The sequence below is a fragment of the Notothenia rossii genome (assembly GCF_949606895.1).
Source record: "Notothenia rossii genome assembly, chromosome: 2".
Taxonomy (NCBI): domain Eukaryota; kingdom Metazoa; phylum Chordata; class Actinopteri; order Perciformes; family Nototheniidae; genus Notothenia; species Notothenia rossii.
In genome coordinates, this window is record NC_136904.1 from 83925561 (window position 1) to 83947540 (window position 21980).

The following is a 21980-nucleotide window of genomic DNA, read 5'->3' on the forward strand; positions in this document are numbered from 1 at the left end:
TGTATTAGCTGTAAAGTGTCTCTACTGTAGGCTATTTTTATTATATTTACAGCACTTTGGCTCGACCAAAAATCGTTAATAAATGTGCTATATAAATAAAACTTGATTTGATTCTTTTTTTGGTGTGAACGCAAAATCTCAGGCACTAACGGAACTAAACGTGAAAAGTAGGGGTAAAAGTACTCCGTTGTGAAAGCGCCTAATGGTGCTCTAGGAGGAGATTCAGGTGATAAGGTGGGGCGGGTGTTACCTTGTTTTGTTCAGGCCAAAAAATCGTTATGACATCATAAAGTGGCCAAAATCGGATCAGCTCATTTTCGTATTTTTTTATATAAATGGATCAGGACGGAAAGTGAGCTAATCTTTTTTACTGAAACTTTCAGAATCTCTTCACACAGAGGGGACACATGTTTATGTATCAAAGACATGAACAAGTGGATTTTGCACAATAGGTGACCTTTAATACATTTGCAGTGCAAGACTGAAAGAAAACCAACTCCAACAAAAAAGTTTAAAAAAAATCATGGAGAGATGATGTGGATAGAAAACAAAGTTATACAACCTGAAATATTTGAGTTTCCCACGTTAACAGCGGTGCCATCTAAATAGTTTGATTGAGAAATTTGACACACAACTTTTTATAAAGGAGGAATTACAAGTCATGTTCCATTTTTCCGTTTCTGTTGCAAATGTTCTCTTTATAAGAAGAAGAAAAAACAATATACAGCATACGGTTAATACAAAGGCTAATTTGTGTTTTTATGTTAAAAACTTGTCTTTTCCTGTTAAGACTTGAAACAACCACAGTCTTGGTGTCCTTTGTGTTGCAATACTGCCATCTTCTGGAGTTAATTTACTCTTGTTTTGAAAGAAAAAAAAGAAAAGTAATTCCACTAATATTACTCTCCTGTTCTATATTTTAATATTAGGAAGTTTATCCAACACTTTGAGGTTCTTAAAGTTGGATAAAAATATCTAGATTTGCTAGATGTTTATGATGTCAGAAACCCATACTTGGTTAACCAGAATGTATTTATCTTCCCTCAAAATAACTAAAAATGTGACATTGTAACTGCACCTTTTGTCTATCGCTTATCATCCAGTGGTTATTAATGTCTTTTGCAGCCTTATGTTTTAAGGACAGCATAAAAAGACATGGCATTGTACAATAAAAAATTAAAAAGACAGTAGAAATAAACAAAAAAGTAGAAATATACATGTTAAATTTACAAAAAACAAAATATAAAGCAAGTTATTAGTATGTGAGGGATGGAATGTTAAATATTAAACTGAATATATAAATGTAAAATGTACAGTGTGATTTTAAGTCCAAGAGAAGCTATGGAGAAGAGAGTTCTCTGCCAGCCAGAGTTGATTTGTAGAGAGAAAGGAAGGAGGGGTAAAACATATACATGTTAATATAACCTGCTGTTATCCTCATGCATTTGCAGCTATGTAAGAATGATATATTTGTACATGGAAGAGCACACAAAGACACTTTAATTATCCGCTGTACAAGATGAACTCTCTCAGAGGCACTTTATACTTCCTGAACGGATATGTGTATCTGCCTCCAAATCCCACAATGCTCTGCGGCGATTTCTCCGGAAGAAAACCTCAGCTTTTCCCCTTGCACTTCCTCTTTCCGTCAACGGAGTTTAGGTAGGACATCTTCTGTACGATTCCCTTAACAAAATCTGCTTTAAATCACGTTTTTCTTAGTTCATCCACTTTAAACAAACCTTTATTGTCGTAGATTAAGTGTATAAGAACCTGTCCGTTTGAGTATTTTAGCGTCAGAAGTTAGTTTTAAAGCATTTTGAGGTGTTTGTGTGTAGCTCAGCGATGACATGGTTAGCAGTGTGTAGCGGCTAAAGGGCCGGCAGCCACTGCACACAGGATGTATATCTGCATTTAATGAATACCGTTTAGAAAAGAGGGAAATCATTTAGTTCGTGAATAACTCGCAGTGAGTTAGGAGCAATTTTGTTGTCTTAGTGTCAAACGCTGTATCGTACCGTTAGCATTAAGTAAGTTACGTTGCAAAGTGTGCTATGCTAACAATAGCCTAAAAGTTAAGTATTTTGCTAGCTAAATGTGAGATACAAGTCGCTTTTAACCTAGTTTTTGCGCGATAATAACATGGTTGCTGAAGTTCACTTCACTGAAAAAAGCTAATGTGTTTATTAAAGACAGTAGGCTATATATCTGTAATAATTAGCCTCAATGTTAGCACTCACTCACATGTCAGGCTGGTAAATAACGCTGTCTCTCGTCCTGTTTCAGTACACGATGGGACGTGTAATCAGGGGACAGAGAAAAGGTGCGGGCTCCGTGTTCAAAGCCCACGTTAAGCACAGAAAAGGTGCTGCTAAACTCCGTCACATTGACTTCGCTGAACGCCATGGATACATCAAGGGGATCGTGAAGGTAAATGAAGACTGGCACTGTTTTTAAGGAGCATATGGAAGCCTTCTTACTGGTTAGGTGAATACTGACATTGCCTTTTCTCTGTCCTCTCAGGATATTATCCATGACCCCGGCCGTGGTGCTCCCCTGGCCAAAGTGGCCTTCCGCGACCCATACCGGTTCAAGAAGAGGACCGAGCTCTTCATCGCTGCTGAGGGCATCCACACCGGACAGTTCATCTACTGCGGCAAGAAGGGTAAGAAAAGTAGACTGATGGATGCATCTTAAAGCAGATGATCATAGTACTCTTGTGTGTAGGCTCAGCTATACCCTAACATTAACATAAAAGCCCTATTTAGATATATAATGTTGTTTTTTAGACTCGGAAATATAAGTCACTGTTATGTAAATGAGTCAAGCTGGTTTGAAAAAGACATGGGGGATGCTGTTGTATAGCTAGTGCAGGGCCTATTGATGGATTTAAATAAGTTAAGTCTGCTAAAATGCATAATATGGCTTGATGTTAGTAAGAAATACTGAACGTTCAACTAACTCTTGCAAATCTTACAGAATCTATACCATGTAGGGGCTCTTTATTTGGTGTACAGGAATTGATGCTGCCTCAACACATGGCATTATTTTAAAACTGTTGGCCTATCGAGTGTAGTGAAATTAAACTGTAGGAATAATGTTCAATGAACAGGTTCATTTTTAAAGTGCAGTGCTTGTTATCGGGTGGAGTTTGGGTTATAATGTTAGTTGGAAGTGTATGATTGAGTGAATGTCTTTCTATGTTTACAGCTCAGCTGAACATTGGCAATGTCCTGCCCGTCGGCACCATGCCTGAGGGAACCATCATCTGCTGCGTGGAGGAGAAGCCCGGAGACAGAGGCAAGCTGGCCCGCGCGTCAGGAAACTACGCCACCGTCATCTCTCACAACCCTGACACCAAGAAGTCCAGAGTGAAGCTGCCCTCAGGCTCCAAGAAGGTCATCGCCTCAGCCAACAGAGCTGTCGTCGGTAAGGACCCACGCTGCCACTTCGACATGGTTTGAAACTAGTGTTGACAGGTGCTAAATTGGTGTTTGAACTTGAGGATTGGATGGAATCGGTGCACTCTGACTGACTCGGCTCTGTTTCTAAAGGTGTTGTTGCTGGAGGTGGACGTATTGACAAGCCCATCCTGAAGGCTGGTCGTGCCTACCACAAGTACAAGGCCAAGAGAAACTGCTGGCCTCGTGTCCGTGGTGTGGCCATGAACGTAAGTGAACACATTGTCTTATACATGATGCAAACAAGGTAACAACTAGTTAGTGAGGAACAACAGATGAGATTTATTTGATATAACATGTTGGTCCCATGCAACAGCTATGCATGTAGGTCATGTTATCAGTATTGGGTGTTCTAGTGATGACAATTATTTACAGCAAATAAATCTGCTGGGCAATAAAAGAAAAGAGATGGGTTTTCTCTTCTAGGATGAGGTCGAGTTATTCACGTTTCTTGTACAAATCAGACCTTCCCATGTAAATGATTGGGAAAAGCTGCCATGTTCAATGTTATGGTGGAGGAGTAAAGAATTCTATTTGATGAATGCCAGAATGTGGGTATCTTTTGGTTAGCTTATTGTGATAGTTTAGTGTTTGATTGATTTTTCTTTAACAAAATGTAAAGTGATTCCATTATGAGTTAGACACATATTTTGATAAATGTTCAGATCCTTTTGTGTATCCAATTATTTTGGTCAGGATAAAAAGGGAAAGTTTAAAGGTGGCAGTCTTTCTGCAAAGCTTGTGTTTACGCTGAAGTTGGGTTCAAGACATTACCTTAGTTTCCTGAGACTGATCTCCTTTTCTCTTCCCCTCTGTGCAGCCCGTTGAGCATCCCTTCGGTGGTGGAAACCATCAGCATATTGGTAAGCCCTCCACCATCAGGAGGGACGCACCCGCTGGTCGTAAGGTCGGTCTCATCGCTGCCCGCCGTACCGGCAGACTGCGTGGAACAAAGACCGTACAGGAGAAGGAGAACTAAACCTGACTTTCTTGATAATAAAAATGTGTTCCAAAGGATTCTAATCTCGAATGATTTTTTTTTTTTTTTTCTGTAGCCACACACTCACTAAAATGTGGGAAAGATGCTTTGATTTTAGAAGCCTAGAAATTGGGCTGGAAGCAAACCAGTTCATAAGAAATCAAATATCACTATCGACTATGAGAAGGAAACCTTACACTTTAAAGATCGGACAATTACATCAAGCTTAGACTGCTACGGGTCAATGACAATGCAAGTCTATTTAAATGTGGTGTTTTCTCATATCTACATGAGAAAAACCCTATACTATCATTGTATACAAATCTGTATACTTTTTATCACTTTTGACAAATATTGTCCCGAAATGACAGCACTTTAAAAAAAATGGGTCAGGGGGGTTAAGGTGTTCCTGTTAATCTGGGAGCTCTTGAGTCAGGACAAGACCTCCAGTAAAAAGGCTGGTCCATCCAAAGGGAGATTTTACTGTGCAGATGCTCCAAAGTTTATTTGGTAATGAATATAAATGTAGATGTTTCTGTGACCCACGGATTCTTGCTAATATGGACACCTTTTTTATTTAAGGTTTTTTAAAGACATGCAGATTCTGGGAGTATCCACTGACAAAATCTGAACCAGCAGACTTTCTATTTTTCTTGGGACCTGTTACAGCGGCCCCTTCCCTCTTAACCAGAAGTTAAAGAAGCCCATTTCTGCCAAAGTGACGGAAATAAACCCAAAATCATGTAACTCGTTTTAAGGAGAATATTAATCTCTGTATTGACTTGGTATCAAAAAATTAGGTACATTTCAAGAAAGTTTGTCACAAAGACAAACGGGACCTTTTTTCACAAGTATAAGCTTCCATCTTATTTTCTGTCACTGGCTAAATGGGCTGTATTACAGCTGTGGCGGTTCTAGACCAATTTGACTAGGGGGCAGGCATTTTCTGAGATGGGGCACATTAAATGAAGTAATTGCGTCTTAAGAAAACAATGCACTACAGTTATTGCTGATAGTTACAGTAACAGAATCATTCCGATGACAGTGTTTGTTTCAGCAACTTTATTACACAAAATAAAACATTACTTTCAGCTTAAGTTATAGTACATTTTTTGTACTGACACCATATAATGAACAGTTACATCTCTACTGTACATAAGGGACTCTGCATCCCAGGCTGTAGTTCCCTTCCCAAAATGTCACATTACAGCAACAAAATCCTGCGGTTTTTGTGACTTTTGGCAAACCGATCAACAAATAAGTCAAGATTCAAAACCTTTGACCTCCTTGACTCAATACTAACCACACCCAGATTGCTCAGTTTCGCATCAGTTATTGTGGATCTGAGAAAAGGGTTGACCAGCTTCGATGTAGAAAAACTACGCTCACAGGAAGCAGAACTGAATGGGATTGCGACTGCAATTTTGCAGAGTCTGAAGAGCTCAGAAAACACTTCTTTATAAGGCTCAATGAACTGAACCAGCTCACCTGTACTATCAGGTCTCCGCATGCCAGTCTTCATTTTCCCATCTAAATGCTGAACTGATGTAGCTCATGCCCTAAGTCATCAATATTTGCATCATACAGCTGAGCAAATGAAAACAGCGTCGTCGTCTTCTTCAGAAATGCATCGCTTTTGGGGTTAAGAGCTTGGATGCTATTCATCATGTCACAGTTTGTGTTTGAAAACCATCTATTAAGCTCACTGAGCGTCTGATCAATGACAGGGAAGAGAGAGCCTGTACGAAACCCGTGTTTATCTTGTTCCGTCTCTCTCTGTCCAACAGCAGTCGGTACACAGCTTTCAACACGTTTAGAGCTTAGTGTTTTTGCTCGTTTTGCTGCTGGCTGTATTGCAGTATCACATTGCTCAGAAATGTTCAACACTTCATCCCACAAGTTGTCAAAAAATGACTCATGCCAGAAGTCATTCAATGTCTGAACTAAAGACCCAACTAAGTCAACAGCTTTTGAAAGGTCAAGGGATGAAGACTGTAACATCTCAGAGAGAAGTTGTGTTTTTCCAAACACTTTACGGAGTGTTACAAGATGCACAATGAATTCTAGATCCAACTGTGCCAGTACACCACGTGCCTCCATAGATCTCTCCCCATTGCGTTCTTGGGCTATGTCTTGCAGTACTCGCCTGAGGGCCGGTAATCTATCCATAATGTTACGAAGAGATATAAATCGGCATGCCCATCGAGTGTCACTCAATCGCTGGAGTTCTCTCGATGCACCTTCGTACATCTCTCTTTGAATATCTAGCCATTTGGGGTGGACATACGACCCACATGTGAAGACGTATAGCTTTTCTAGTAAGCAGAAGAACTGCTCTGCTTCTGGGACAGCTTTGACTGTATCTACTAAAACTAGATTTAGACAGTGAGCATTGCAATGAACATAAAAAGCATATTTAGCTTGCTCTCGGATTCTAGCCTGGACCCCTGAGTGCTTACCGCTCATGACAGCAGCACCATCATATGCTCGGCCTACAAGGTTGTTTTTGTATTCCAGACCGTGACTTTCCAATATGTGAATTATTTGTTCAGTAAGCCCCGCTGCATCTAGCCTCTCTGCTGACTCAAAATGGAGAAAAGTCTCCTGGATAGCACCGTTGAAGTAGTACCTGACTACAAGAGAGATCTGTTCTCTTGTTTCATCTGCCATGATGCTAAAGACTTCACTGTTTTTCACTTCCTCTGTTATTTCAGATTGAACCATGTCTGCAAAACACAGAACTTCATTCTGAATGGTTTCGCTTGTGTACTTTGCATTATGAATGGAAGTCAACCTTTTCTAAACAGCTTTGTCATGGTTAGCAATTGTCTCTAGAATTGCCATGAAGTTCCCTTTATTATCTGAGCCTGCTGACTCATTGTGTCCGCTTTGAGCAATGTTTTGTGTCGCAGTAAGTAGCAGCACCTCAGCTATGGTTTTTATATATTCCCGATTTTTTTTGAACCCGTTTGTTATGTTCTTTGTTAAGTACATTTGCCAATAACGCATTTGATGTCACAGCTCTCTGATAGTCTTTCCACGCACTCATTGCATGCATGTGCCGCTGAGGATTTGGCATGGATTGCAAATCCAACCTCTTTGTATTTAGCCTTTTTGAAACCTGAAGGTGAATCAAATTCAGTGTCTGTGCTATTCGGAGGGCTAAAATGTCTGCAGGCGTAACAATGAGCAGAGTCTGACATTCTGGAGTACTCAAGCCAGGGGTGAATCTTGTACCAGTCTGCCTTGAAACTCCTGTTCCGGTCGCCCATCAAGGTCCTTGGAAACAATTTAAAGTTTGGTTGCATTGGTGGATCTTCTTTGCATTTGCTGATATCTGTGGAGAAAGATAACACAAATAAATGTGTTTATTATTATTATAATTGTAACAGATCATTATAAATGATATGCACAATTACCAGAGCAATGAAGAACCACAAATTAGATATCTATATAAATAGATTTATGACACGAGGGAAAATGTAATGAATTCGTATCACACACTCCTACATGAGACAAACCAATTGAACTGTAACTAAGATTAAAGCAGGCACATTTGTTTTTCAAAATCACAAACTTGATGTGCCAGCACTTGCGGATGCACATCTTTCCTCGGTCTCACTCTGCGACTCTTCATCTCTCTCTCCCTGCTCTGAACCCTCACTTTCAAGATCAGTCTCTCCTGAAAAGCCCTCAGGCTCTCTCTCTGTGGCAATCTGCACTTCCTGCTGTGTCTCTGTGTTACTGTCTGCCGCGAAAAAGGACATATCCTTTTTTCGTTTCATTTTAAAGATCTATAGAGCAAACACAACGGGGAGGACAACACTTCAGCAACGCAGAATATAAATGTATAACCGTTAGTTACATTTCACAACTATATAGCACAAAGACGAATGTATATCACGCTAAAAGCTTTACAAACATTGTTGCAAAGCTCACAAGTAACGTTTGAGCCTTTGAATGAAAGCAAACTGTTTGCTGTCGCTGATTACGTCGCCCACTAAGTTAATTAACGTTAGTCAACAACACTTACTGACCTAAAGTCTTACCTTGTAACAATTAAACGGATACAATAGTTTAACTCACCTTCAATTATCGTGGTAGTCTCTCGAAACGTAGGTTTGAATCTTGCTTGGACACAACAGCCTCTGATCCGAGATTAAAAGTGTTTGTTTTTCTTTCACGCGCTTCAGCCGGACAGTGAAGGTGAGTGCACCGCTCTAATGGGTCCGACTAGAAGGACGAATAACGTTAGTTCTATCCAGCGCCATATAGATTATATAGATATATCTATATCTGCTATCCAATATATATCTATCTATATAGATATAGATATATAGATAGTAGATATATATAGATATATATATATGGCACTGGTTCTGCCTATTCCGTCAGCCAATAAATCGTTTATCATTAACTTTTCCTTTTCAGGGGGGCCACAGGGGGGTCCAACGGCGTTGTTACGGGGGCACTGGACCCCGTTGACCCCCCCCCCCCCCCTAGAACTTCCTGTATTACAGGCTAGGCGTCCTATTTAAAACATTGCACACATTTTTTGCCACATTAGGCAAAGTCATGCAGCTTAATCCAAAAGTTTTGCAATAAATCATACTTTCACTGTTATAGACTGTTACAGGGACATTGATTTAACTGTATAACCAACCTTCGAGTGTGACACTTAGTTTTTGCTCTGTGTACATAATGAAAAAGTATTCAAATACTCACAGCCTATCCTAAATAGTACATGTAAAAGTAAACTAAACATCAAGCGGTCATTTCAAAGGAGTCACAAAACATACTTTCTTTTCAATTTTTCCAAATATATTTGACTTTAAGCTCAGAGAATTACATGTTTTTTGGTAAAATTGTGAATGTACACTCTTAAAAAAAATTCAATTTCTCTTATTTTCTCATTTATTCACAACTTTAATCTCAGAAGTTCAGAATTTTTTCTCTGAATATTAACCACCTTCCCCAGCTTTATTATTCATTGTCTTTTTTACCTAATACACCACATTACAAATGTTCCCTCTGGAGCTGGATGCAGAAACATCAATATTGTGTGTATAATTTCAGACTTTCTGGATGAACTCTTGTGATGCTTGGTAGATGTTCACTGTTTATTGTCCACATGTGAAAAATGAGACACGGGCAAGATTCCACGTTCTTTATTTGCTAAGGGCGCAATGCTTTTTTTGTTATATTTCTGTGCACAAAAAACCTCACAAAGTGAAAGTCCACATCGCGACTGTAGCTCCAGAATTCAACGTCACACCATGGCCAAAACAAAAGTCGGCAAAAAACAGGGCGCAGAACTCTGTACAGTCAATATCTTCTTTAAAAATAACACAAGGACAAAAATGTTCCTCTTAAATCAAATTCTATTTTTAGTGAAATACAACAAAATAAATTCTATAAAATAAGAGCAAAAATATTTAAATATAATACGATGGGCAGAATATTTTCATTTGCAGGAGTATTTGGTATGTTTTAGACAAAAAAAAAGAAAAAAATACATGCATTCAAGTTACCAATTAAATACAGTATTTACTGATGTTTACCTTTTTACTCCTACAGAATTACAAGTTAGCTCGAGTTGCAACATGACTAACCAGCCGCTATTCTTACGGTGAACCCTGCTGGGGAACCTATTCTCCGTGGAGCGACAGCGCGAGGGTTAGTTACTTCATCCCGAAACAAATCCACGCCGCCAAACCTGACCAGCTCCACGGCAGAAAGGCGGCCGATGGTCAACGAGTGTGTCTACGACTAGGCTCTATCGCAGAGACGGAGGTGAACCACAGTCTATCAAATACCAGATAACCCAGTGCAGTGATTCTGTTGCATATGTATTTCGTTTTTCAGATTTCCTAAATATGAAAGCTAAGCTGTCTATCCCACCAAAAACGGACTGCCAAATGTTGAAGTTGTAGGATTATAATGTGCAATTGAAAAGCCACTTATTCATACATTGGTTCAAAATATCGCCCTCATTGTAGATAGGGTAGATGAGTAGAAAAAAAACAAAACAAAAAAAAAAGAAACCTAAGGGTCACAACACCCTTTTGGAGATGTGGATTAAGAACAGCTTTAGGTTGTTATGATCACAAGTCTTCCATCGGGCTACACTATTCTGGTGAGAAGCCATGCTAAATGTTACAGCATATTAACTAGAGCTTCAAAAAGGATTGAATTATTTACCAGAACAAACAAAAAAGAAAAGAAAAGAAAGGCAATGAGTTTCAGAACAATGTTGCATCACTGCTTTTTCACATCAACCAAACACCGTAAAAGTCCACCCAACCATTCCAGATCTCACACTAAAACCAACCACAGCTCGTGAGTTGATTCGGCATGGGTCATAAGGTTGCCAAGGAGCTTAAGAATAATAATATAATTATGATAATAACAATGCGTCCTTCTACAGTTGAATGACCAGTAACCGTCCGATGGTAGAACAAACTTTACTGCTGAGCATGGGTGATAAAACAAAGAGGAGTTGTTGTCTTCTTACAGGTTTTTTTGGGCATTTTTCTTATTTATAATATCCATTTTTGTTTTTCATAATATCTGCAACATCTCCCAACAGCAAACCACACAGAGTTATGCTCCTGGGGGATCTGAACAGTCAAAAACATTAACATACTATGTACACCTTTTCGTCGTGTAGACAAGCGCATCAGCATCGTCGGCTCTGGGTACATTTTCTTTATTAGAACTCTTTTCCACTCCCTCGCCTCTGCAGCCGCCAGCAGGCCCCTGTCGCACCGTCAGGCAGCCCCAGGCCAGGGAAGAGCGCCCCCGCCCCCCCCCACAGGCGAGAGGTGGCCCGGAGAGGAGGAGGAGGCCACCAGCTCTGCCCTGCCTTGAGGCCAGAGATAGAAAGAGACAGAGAGACAGAGAGAGGCCCGACGAGGAGCTCTGTTGACCGGAGGATGAGAGGAAGGAGAGCGGGACGATGGAGGCTCGAGGCACAGCAGGGGGGGCGGGACGTTACTCCTTAGGCGGGGCAGGCGCTGGGGCGGGGGCGGTGGAGGTTGTGGCGGTGGCGGGGGCGGGTGCAGGTGCGGGTGCAGGTGCAGGGGCGACCTCCTCGGTGCTCTCCCAGTTATCTTGTGCTCGCGGGCCTGGGCCGGGAGTGGGCCCGGGGCCTGGGGTGGGGGGGGTCTGGGCGGGCCCTGGAGTCGGGGCCGAGGCAGGACCGGGGCGCTGAGGGTTGTTCATGTGCTGAGCAGCAGGCCCGGTGTACGGCTGCCCATGGGGGTGGTTGTTCTGGGGAGGGGGGGAAAGGGGACAGAAATCAGTGGATTGTAAACAAGTGGTGATCAGTGTTACTGCCTTAAGCCGTCAGTCTGTCTAATGGCCAGCAGGGGGCGCCTCCACTGGTCAGATTGTATATAAGTCTGTGAGAACTTTACGAGACTCATCACAATACTCAAGTAATTATTTTCCCATTGATTTGTAAATGAAGTATCAACATTACATATATAGAGGGAGCAGTTTAACAACGTATTATAATCAGTTAAAACCTGTATTACAGTTATAAGTAATCGATAGACTGATAAACAAATAGATGATAAACACAATTATTTAAATGTTTGCTCATTCCATTTATGTTTTGTTTATAGATTTTACTAAATATTTCTTAATGGTTTCAAAATAATGTGGTAATCATTAATAAATAGTCCATTCAGTTTATTAAATGTCTGCAACAGTAAACTTCTAAAATAACTTGAAAAATTGAAAACATTGTTAATTACCATTTCCAAGTTATAGTCTGGTAACTTAAGTTCAATTGAATAAAACGTAACCTTCAACCCTTTAATGAGCGTAATTTTTAAGTCTCACCGACAAATCCTATTAAGACCACCAACAACAAACCAATCCCACCAACACATAGGGTCCGTTCATCCAATGCCTGATCTTGCATAAAGCACCGTTGTTACATTTCAACATTAACACGCCACGCTTGGCCCTGAGTGACATCATCACGGACACGTCTGATTCCGAGTCGATTCGTGGCTTCCTGGGAGACGGACTAATGCATGGTTTGCTTCGCTCTTTTAACAGGATTTGTTGACGATAACAGAAACAAAAGAGTATTGCCATCCTAATCCTTTAATGATCCTAATCTTTTAACGGGCATATCCGGGAGGAGTCAAAGGACTTAAAGCATCACAGCTGACTAAGCAGAGGCTGCAGACTTTTCTACATCGATGACTTGGCGGCTGATTCTCCTCAGACTGAATAAAAAACTAAGCTGCCCTATCAGTAACAATTAGACCGGGTACATCTCAGACTGTAGGAACAGTCAAGGATCAATTCTCTAAGGCCTGGCCATGTATTTTTCCTTCATGAGCTTTTCATGACATTTTTGGAAAATGTGGTTTTCTTAAAGTTTTAAACATAAACAATATGGAATAAATCAGAATTTGGGAAATAATTACATCTTTCTTTTTTTATTATGCATTTTGGTTTCTTGACGAGGCTCTGGAGTTTTTAGAAAGGGTCTGGATCGCGGGAGTTGGAAACAATCCTATCAATGAAATGTAATTCTACAAATGGTGTAATATTATTGTCCTTACTCTAGTATTTGAATGTGAAGCTTCAAACTCTTCTGTAAAGCCTTGTTTCTGGCTTTATTCATGGCTACACAAACTGACACAAACCTTCCACTTCATGCACAATATGCATGAACACAGTTACAACATACGTCACCGACTGTCATGAGGGTGTAAAGGTCCCTGAGACACTACCTGCTGAAACTGTGTGGTCCCAGGAGAGTGGGGGTACAGAGACGTGTCCTCTGGAGGGGAAGAGTCCTGATCATCAGGTGCTTCCTGTTCATCGGGCTCCTAGCAGACATGAGAGAAACGTTATCGCAAATTCATTTCCACTTTCAAAGTAAAAAAAGATTGTATTTTTATGAATTTTACACAGCAGGAATTGCTAGTTTATTTGGATAACAACAGTGGGTATAATTTGAAGCTTTTGAGTTATGTGGGGAAGTTACATTTCCAACTGTGCTCTGTTATAAAGTAAATTATGTTTAAACGAGTTTTCATTTTGTGTGTGGGTGGATTATACACCCGAGAGCATCCTCTCAGCTGGAGAGCTGCGGCTAATTCATTTTCAAAAATATCTAAAACATGCAAAGAAACCTCTGTGGAGGTCATCTCACTGCGCCACTTTCTGAAGACAAGGCTGCACATACATGTTATCTTATTAATGTCAATCAACACCAGCCTCGTCATTTAAGTGTAAATCACATATCTACGCTTCATGGTGTTTTACATTTCTCTGTAACATACATTATAACGTGATGTAGTCTTAAGTGGAATAACAACAGAACCTGTCAAGCTATCAACACATTTACATGAAGCTCATTTAGAAATAGATGACATCTAACATCTAATGCAAAATGATTGACAACCCTGAGTTCAAAGGTTTTTTTATCAAATGTTGTTCAAATGTTCTAAATGTTTTTGTTTCACCCATCTAACTGAAGAGAGTACAATGTATGTTGGGTTCATGTCATGTTGAATTATTCTGGCTACATTAGCATAATAGAGAACATAGCACAGTACAGTGATGTCCTCACAGTTTAAATGTTCTAACTAATGTGAAGTTTTGAGAGTTTTTTCAATCAGATGCAGGTGGCTGGCAGCATCACAGTTTGAGTTTGGGGGAAGGAGTACAAAAAAAAAAAAAAACAGCACTAGAGTGAGATGGAGGACTATTCCAGTGATGTTGCTTTGGCGAATCACTGTGCAGCGAGAGAACAAAGATGTGTTCGCTGTGCCGCTGTAAAACAGGATTCATTATGCCAGTTACACTAAAAGGCTGCCTGTGCACCTTTTCTTTTACTATGCGAGGAGACAACAAGATGGAGGAGGGCAATTTAGTTTAATCTTGTATCTATGGTCACAATCTGTGTTACTACCACAGCATGAACATTGTACACAGTTTGAGAAGTGAAGGGAAAAGCAAGAACACACATCTCAGGTATGCACTGTAGATACAACTGTTGACAACTCAAAGTGCTAATTCATTCATCACTAGAACTTTGGATAGCTTTTCGCTTTTTATGTGACATTTGTTATCTTTTAAATGCATATCAAATAGGACAAAAAGAAAATGGAGCAAAGTGGACAAAATGGGAAAAATCTACGAGCACTCAACATGGCGTAATGCTTCTAGCCTCTGCCACTGATCACTTTTAAAGCTACAAATAAATTAACATTTTTCAAATTCTAGCTAAACAAAGTGTGAAATGTGTTGCGATCTAAACATAGGCCAACTGTTTCTCTGCTGATTATTTAATACAATTTCATTTCCTTATTTTATGTTGTGGTGCCTGGAATACTGACCTTCCCTGGGCTTCCCTGAGTACACTTGAGCTGTGTGTGGAATATTACAGGAGAAGTGTGTCACTTGACTGCATTTGTCAACATAAAAATACAGGTATCTTATTTTAAGTGAGAACAAAAAATGATATTTGTATGCATCGTGAAGTGCAGCCATGACTAAAAGACAAAAGGATATTCAGCATAGCAACATATTCATGGCTGTAGCTTAGGGCGGACATTCAACATTTAATGACTTATTGGAAACACTTTTAGGAAATGGGTCCAATCAAATAAATGTCACTCTAAAGAAAAAATTAAAACAAAGATCAATTTATAATGACATTAGATAGATAAACAATTAAATAATCATAAAAACTATGATTATTAAGGTTACCATTAGTGTTATACATATATACCTTTACACAAAGTTAACAGCTGGTCATGTTGTGTGATGTTTAAGCTCCTCTGGCTCATACACAATATCTGTGGGATTTCTTTTTTACCTTCACTACTGTACACCCTTTTTCAAAAAGAGACAGTTTACCCCAACATCTAAAATAGATGCATTGTTTTAGTGAGGATAACCAAGTGTAGGAGAAATTGGCTGAAGAGGTCTGCCCTTTCTCGTATACAATAGAAACAGATGGCACTTGACTTGTAGATCTCAAAGCAGCAACAAAAATGACTAAGACTCGTTAGCAATGTCTTTCCAGAAATCGTGAACAGGTTACTTGGAACTGCTCACAAAGTGGACTATCTTTAGAAACCGGGTAATGATTTCTGAAAAGAGACATTGTTGTTGATGGTTGGCACTTTAAAACCCACAAACCAGATGCAATCTAGTTCCATTATGTTAGAGAGAAGGCAAACATCTTGACAGAATATTTCACAAAGGAACTCACAGAAACAATCTAGATAGTCATTGCCCTTTGCCAAACTGCCCCTTTAAAATGTTCCCATGGCAACATCAGATATGTCTGACTGAGGTGTTTTCCCAAATATTTGCATATTTGCATGCAACAGAAAACCCCCCTTCTATACTAATGTTTGATCAGAAAAGTCTGATATGGACTTTAAGCAGCTGTTCTGAAATCCAGATGTTTTCCACTGTACATCACATGTTTACCTACAAACAGTGTCCTAGAGCTGTAATGGTTTGGCTCCCTAAGCACAGTCCCTAAGACTGATGGGTAATGTAAATATGTGTGTGTGTGTGTGTGTGTGTGTGTGTGTGCATGCGTGTGTGTGTATGTGAGTGAGGGTTAAAATGTGATTACCTCCTCAGGACAGAGTTCACAGGCCTTGGCGAGTGTCATACGTGCGCTGTGCGAGCGCTCCAGGAAGTAGCCGTTGGAGGTCTCGTTGCTCTGGACCGGGGGGGACCAGTTGTTGTACGTGTACTGAGGGTTCCCCGTGTAGGGTCTCCTCTCCAGCTCGTCCCCTAACCACTCCACTGCCCACGTCCACTTTCGTTTAAGGTCACCATTACTCTGTATGCAGAAGAAAGACAAGCCGATTAGAACATATGTACACGTGTGAATGAAGGAGGAACACACTGATCTATATAGTCATTTATATAATTCAATCTGTCTCCATGTTGTGCACAAGCCATTGTGTTTTTAATGATCGTGTTTTGACAAGTAAAAAAACAAGAAAAAAGCCAACGTCACATTTTTTATCAATAAATCTTGGCCATATGTTTCCTTGTGTTTAGGAGAGGCAGAAAGGGTTTCCAAACAGTCTTAAAGCTAAAATGAAAGGACACCTGTCAGTACTGTACCTGTAGGATCTGGTAAGCCACGGAGCAGTTGCTAAAGAGGGCCACCATGCACTTGATGCACTGGTAGGCTCGTTTCTGGTAGTGGTTTTTGGAGCGCTGGATGGTGTCAAAGAGCCCATCTCTGTCATCGGGAATGCCCTTCAGCACATTGTGGATCCTACACAACCAAACGAATAACGAATTAAAGTCATATTCAGATCCCAGTCAAAACAAACAGCACTGTTAATGAACCACAGAGCAGTGAGTCTGACCTGTGTGTCTGCCAGGAGTCCTCGATGAGCAGGATCTGTAGCAGCAAGTCCAGGTAAGGCCTCAGTTCATAAGTGTAGGAGTATGCCACCTGCAGACGCACAACACACACAATCTGAAGTCTTGTGGACAGAAACAAGTACGCCACCTTCAGAATTATAGATGTTGTTTCCGTTTACCTGCCAGAGCAGCTCGCTGAGCACAGTGGAGGAGAACTGAGGGTTCTCCCAGCAGCTGAAGCGCAGCAGCTTCACCGTCTCCTCAGAGTTGCTGCAGTCCTCGATGATCTTCTTCACGTAGCTGGTCCTCACAAACAGGATCTCTGCCACCAGCTGCTGCACCGGCATCACAGGGGTCGTCAGGTTGGTGTCCCCGTACGGGTTAGGGAGAGGAGGGTTACCTGGAGGGGGGGGGGACATTTAGAGTTAGAGACGCATAGATTATATTTAGATTTTCTTCATTGGGCTCAAATTCTCTTTCATGAGTTCATATCAAATGTTTCTGTGGCTGAAGGGTGAAACGCTCACCATTGATTGAGGACTGCATGCGTGCGGCGACGTCACAACAACGGACCAGCTGGGAGACCACAGTGTAGAGCTTGCCCAGCTCAGCGTACTGGTACTTAATGGGAGGGCCGGGACCCTCGTCCAGAGCGACCAGCATGAAAGTGGCAGGGACATTCAGCTTCAACAGCTGGGTCTTTTCTGCCAGCCCTGCAAGGGGGGAAACATCTTTAAGTCCCGAACAATTAATAACACTTGGCATGATCTTATATGTTATCATTCCCAGAGGAACAGATGTACATGGCAGGATTGTGAATGCTGTGCGCTCCTTACCGAGATTTGCATACATGACAAAGAGGTTGAAGTACTGCTGCAGGTGACGGCCGTGTTCAGAAACCTCTCTTCTGAGCAGGTTGAGTACAGCTCTCAACAGGTGGTCACTTAGACTGAGGTTATCACAACCCTGATACACAAACACAGAAAACAACACGCAAGAACACAGCAGGGTTACATCAATATGAAAAGTGCAGGATGAGAAGCCTCTCAGTGGTAACCGGCTTTAATTATCTTCCGGGAAACCTATGATTCAAGCAGCTCCAAGAGGGCTCCATTAAAAAGACCATTTTCCACAGAGCTCAGCTGAAGTCTGGACCAACCTGAGTAGCGGGTCCAGGCGAGGCGGTGGGGGAGGGGCACGGCCCGTCTTGCAGGGAGAAGTGAGCGATGAAGACGATGAGCTTGGCAAACGCACCACGGACCTCAGCGCTCGGGCACTCAAGCAGGTACTCTGAGAACCGGTTGGGGAATGCAAACAGGACTTTGTGTGCAAACCAATAGCGTACATTCTTACTGTGTCTCAGCAGGATGCAGAGGGCGTCATACCTACAGGGAAGGACAGGGAGACAAGTTATAGAGGACGAAACAGAGAGGAAATCTAAAAACCCAGAGGCAGACGGAGCTTACCAGTCACTGGCAGGACCCCGTACCACTTTCTTGGTGTGGAAACCTGTGCTGAAGAGGAACCTAGCAGCCAGCTGAGCACTTATCATAGCAATCTCCTCTGCCTCAGGCAGAAGGTGGTCTTGTCCTGATAGAAAGAGAGCAATGGTTAACATAACAGAGACAATATTCCTCATTAGTACTATAAAATAAGCTGACAACAATCCATTAAGCTACACCCAGAGACAAACATATCACTCAAGGTTGGAACATGTAACCGAATTGTTAAAGAGAATATATATCGAAATAATTCATCATCAAAAATTATGCCCAATAGACTAACAGTAAGCAAATTATAAAAACTTGGATACACGCCATATCATAAATTGAATTATATTGCAGTGTGCAAAAACTAGGGAATTGATGCACCTGCCCTTGTTTTGGCTCTGAGCTCCAGCACACAGGCTTTGCAATCAAAGAACATCTATAACGTTAAAGGGCAGAGTTTCAGCTTTACGGCTGTTTATGCAAATGTTAGCCTAATTTGTATTAAACACTTTTGTTTCCTAATTATAAGACTATAAAATAACAACTCTGGTTACAATGCCAGGAAAACTGTAAATATTGCTAATGCTTCGAGCCCATTAAACATTTCAATTACAATCCAATGTGCATGAAGTACAAAGGCAATGATGTGACTGTGGGACATGTACAAGATATTATGACTAACGATGTAAGGGACACTAAAAGACAGAAAATCACAAATGATGCCGTTTCAATCCAACCTAAATTAGGATGAAACACAAAAGGCAGTTGATAAAGTAACCAGGAGACTCCAGCGTTAAGGCACAGAGCAAACTAATAAAAAAAGAGCACTGGTCTCCGACTAAGGCCAATCAATCAATGATATATCATACATTCACTAACATACCGGGTCAATGTGTTTGATCAGTAGGGAAAAAGGAAAAATCACTTCAGAAAAAAATACATTAGTATCTAAACTGGATTCAAGGTACTAAACATAACACCCTCATATATTTATTTTCCTGTGAAACAGTTAGGGGTTCTGGCTTTATTAATAATGCAGTGCAGAGGCAGTGCATTTCTCGGCAGCCTGTGCTGAACGCCACACTATGAATACATTTTTTGAGAAGCAGGTCAACGATTAGTAGTGGAATTATAATGGCAGCTGCTATATGTTCAAGAGAGCTGAAATCTAAAGTGGAGATACGATGAGGAGTTCATTGTTCAAAAGATCAAAGAATCCCTCTGGGGGTTTTGGCATACAGTCATAACTGGAGAGAGTGATGTGCTGCTGTACTCAAATCCCACATCATGCCCGTACTATCATCATGACTGTACGTTTATGTGTCAAACGTTTCATATAAAGTACATTGTTGATCCGTTATGTTTAATCACATGTTGTGGTACAGAGACGGACTGTTATTCCCGTATGTAAGGACATCCCGCTGTCCCAGTGGCTACAAGGTCTTTGATTGCACATTTATACTTCAAATTATTTTTATATAAATATCTATTCATTTTAAATCCAATCCGGTTCTACTTTCACAAAACTTAATTCCCCCAGGGATAATTCAAGTATTTTAATTTGTTGATTGATTATCCATTATTCCAAAATATTGACTTTTAGCCTATTTATATATTGTTCTGCCTTGCGGGCCTAAACGGGTCAAAAGAAAAGCTTTTAAAACGGAGCTAGACAGCGTGGGAAAATTAGATTGGGTTCCATCCTTTATCGGGCAGCAACGTGTGCTCCGAAAACATCCCAAGGCTTGAGATGAGATTAACTAGCTACCTATATACATTTTCAACTTTTTAATATACAATAAAGACATTCATGATCCATTGAATAGGTTTTGAATCAAGCAACCCATTCACCAGCACGCTAGGAAGAAGGATTCATACCTGGAGGAGGGTTTAAATAGACACTGTTACAGGTCAGAAGTTTCTTAATGAACTGGAAATATTCCAGGCTGTATTGCATTCGGTTGTGCATGAACTGGACGTTCTGCTTGCGGACGCTGCACTCGATGACACCCGGCATCTTGACCTGATTGGGCTTGGTGGAGGAGATGGTCAGCTCCGAGATGTATTTGACAAGCTCGCTGTCCTTGTCCATTGAGTCCATACGCTCGTAGAAGAGGATGTAGGCATTCCACCAGCGCTTCTGCCTCCGGTACGACATCCTCTTCATCATATGATCGAACACCTCGCCCATGTATTCCCCTCCGAAGCACTGGTTCTTCATCTCCTCCTCATCGTCCATCTTGCACTCCGTCACATCACCGTCGTCAAACTTATACCAGCGGTTCTTCTCGCCGTCGCCACCGTTCCTCTGGATTATGTAGGAGTAGTAATGTCCGCCGCTGGCCTGGCCTGAGTGGACCAGCACTCCAACCAGGCGATACTTGGAGCTGCCGGGAGGCGTGGGTTCAGAGGGCTCGTTCTGTTGGATCACCTGGTTCTCCGGGTTCACGTCATCGCCCTCTAGCTTAGCCACACCAGCTACCGTGTACGGCTCCATGTCCAGCTCCCTGGGGAACTCAAAGTAGTCATTGAACTTGATGGCGCACTCCCTCTCCCAGTCGTAGTCGAAGCGTTTCAGCTGGATGGCCAGGACCGGCGGCAGCTTCTTTATCAGCAGGCGCTTCACAGTGTCCACCTGACGAGGAGAGCAAAGGGTTACGTCTCTGTCTTTTTGAATAAACCTCCAACGAAGTGATTGAATAAAGAATCTGTGTGGAAACTGTCGTGGATATTTTACGATCTATATATTTATGTAGGATTTTTGTTTTTAATCCAAGAACTAGACCAGGCGCTAGGAGGAAGTACTGAGGAGGCTGCTTTTATGGATTTAACCATGCAAACTAGTAAAAAGGCTTAATATCAACAACAACAACAACAACATGCAGCTTCGTTCTTACCTTCTTATTACACTTCTCACAGTGGTAGGCATTGGCTCCTTCAAGCAGATCTCCTTTAACGTACTGCTCCATGGAGTCCAACAGGTTCTGGTGGTTCCTGATGTCTACATTGAGTGTTGTAAATGACTCCTCACACTCATACCTGGCAACACAAAACATCATTATGCAACAACAACACAACATTAATATATTAGAAACTATTTCTCAGTTATCTTTCACGGGGGAATAGCACTGCACTCACCTGTGGGGGCATCCCTGACAGATCTTCTGGTCAGCGAAGGACCCTCCCAGCACCTTGCTCAGCATGGCGGGGTGGCCCAGGGCTTTCAGTGCTTCATCCAAACTGTCCACCAACGAGTTGAAAAACTCCAGAGCATCATGCTGCTCCCTCAAATTCACTGGCTCACCCCATAACCTAAACCACATGGAACAGAGAGAATACAATTAGATCAGCAACTGCTAAACAGTCAAAATGCAATAGAAATGACTGAGTATTTGAAATACCTGAACTGTTTCCAGAAGCCCCTGGGGACATAGTACTGAAGCCTAGACGCAGCCAGGTGTCCGAAGATGACCTGCAGGTGGCGCAGTACCCCGATGTTGTACTCTTTCCTGTCCTCGGACTTACTGGCGGGTTTATCATCGAACTGATGGTGGTAGCTGAACACCTCATCACGAGGATCTACGTTGCTCTGTTGAGACGAAACAGACAGAAGAACAATATTAAGCTACTCTTTCACAATTGTTCATTACGTTTGGATACCGTTTGTGTTCA

General features: G+C 41.4%; 2 protein-coding genes and 1 long non-coding RNA gene across 10 annotated transcripts in view; 1 reads left to right on the forward strand and 2 right to left on the reverse strand.

The window, feature by feature from the left end:
• The first annotated feature begins 1580 nt into the window (after positions 1-1580).
• Positions 1581-4478, forward strand: rpl8 (ribosomal protein L8). 2 transcript variants are annotated; one of them, XM_079666754.1, is made up of 6 exons: positions 1581-1662; positions 2287-2430; positions 2524-2665; positions 3211-3429; positions 3555-3670; positions 4282-4478. In XM_079666754.1, exons 2-6 carry the CDS (start codon positions 2293-2295, stop codon positions 4438-4440), a joined length of 774 nt encoding a protein of 257 aa, XP_079522880.1. In that variant the 5' UTR covers positions 1581-1662; positions 2287-2292; the 3' UTR covers positions 4441-4478. The 2 variants fall into 2 exon arrangements, with proteins under 2 accessions (XP_079522880.1, XP_079522881.1); XM_079666755.1 differs by having other exon boundaries at positions 1652-1676.
• Positions 4479-5487: 1009 nt separating this feature from the next.
• Positions 5488-8651, reverse strand: LOC307030032. Its single transcript, XR_013805482.1, has 3 exons — positions 8527-8651; positions 8018-8234; positions 5488-7777 (listed from the first exon to the last, which is right to left on the reverse strand). It is a non-coding gene; the product is annotated as an uncharacterized lncRNA (long non-coding RNA).
• A 942-nt stretch (positions 8652-9593) lies between these two features.
• The window catches only part of usp9 (ubiquitin specific peptidase 9), a 39217-nt gene continuing 26830 nt past the window's right edge, over positions 9594-21980 (reverse strand). For 4 of the 7 annotated variants that reach the window (XM_079663693.1, XM_079663691.1, XM_079663692.1 and 1 more), the window contains 14 exons: positions 21710-21897; positions 21447-21620; positions 21206-21347; positions 20187-20943; positions 18285-18408; positions 17978-18203; positions 17346-17784; positions 16998-17218; positions 16821-16909; positions 16570-16726; positions 16067-16279; positions 14811-14840; positions 13197-13295; positions 9594-11712 (listed from right to left, as the gene is read on the reverse strand). In XM_079663693.1, coding sequence (XP_079519819.1) covers positions 11434-11712; positions 13197-13295; positions 14811-14840; positions 16067-16279; positions 16570-16726; positions 16821-16909; positions 16998-17218; positions 17346-17784; positions 17978-18203; positions 18285-18408; positions 20187-20943; positions 21206-21347; positions 21447-21620; positions 21710-21897 — 3138 coding nt within the window. In that variant the 3' untranslated portion in view covers positions 9594-11433. The remainder of the gene's footprint in view (positions 11713-13196; positions 13296-14810; positions 14841-16066; positions 16280-16569; positions 16727-16820; positions 16910-16997; positions 17219-17345; positions 17785-17977; positions 18204-18284; positions 18409-20186; positions 20944-21205; positions 21348-21446; positions 21621-21709; positions 21898-21980) is intronic. The other 3 variants (XM_079663697.1, XM_079663696.1, XM_079663695.1) reach the window with 2 other exon arrangements.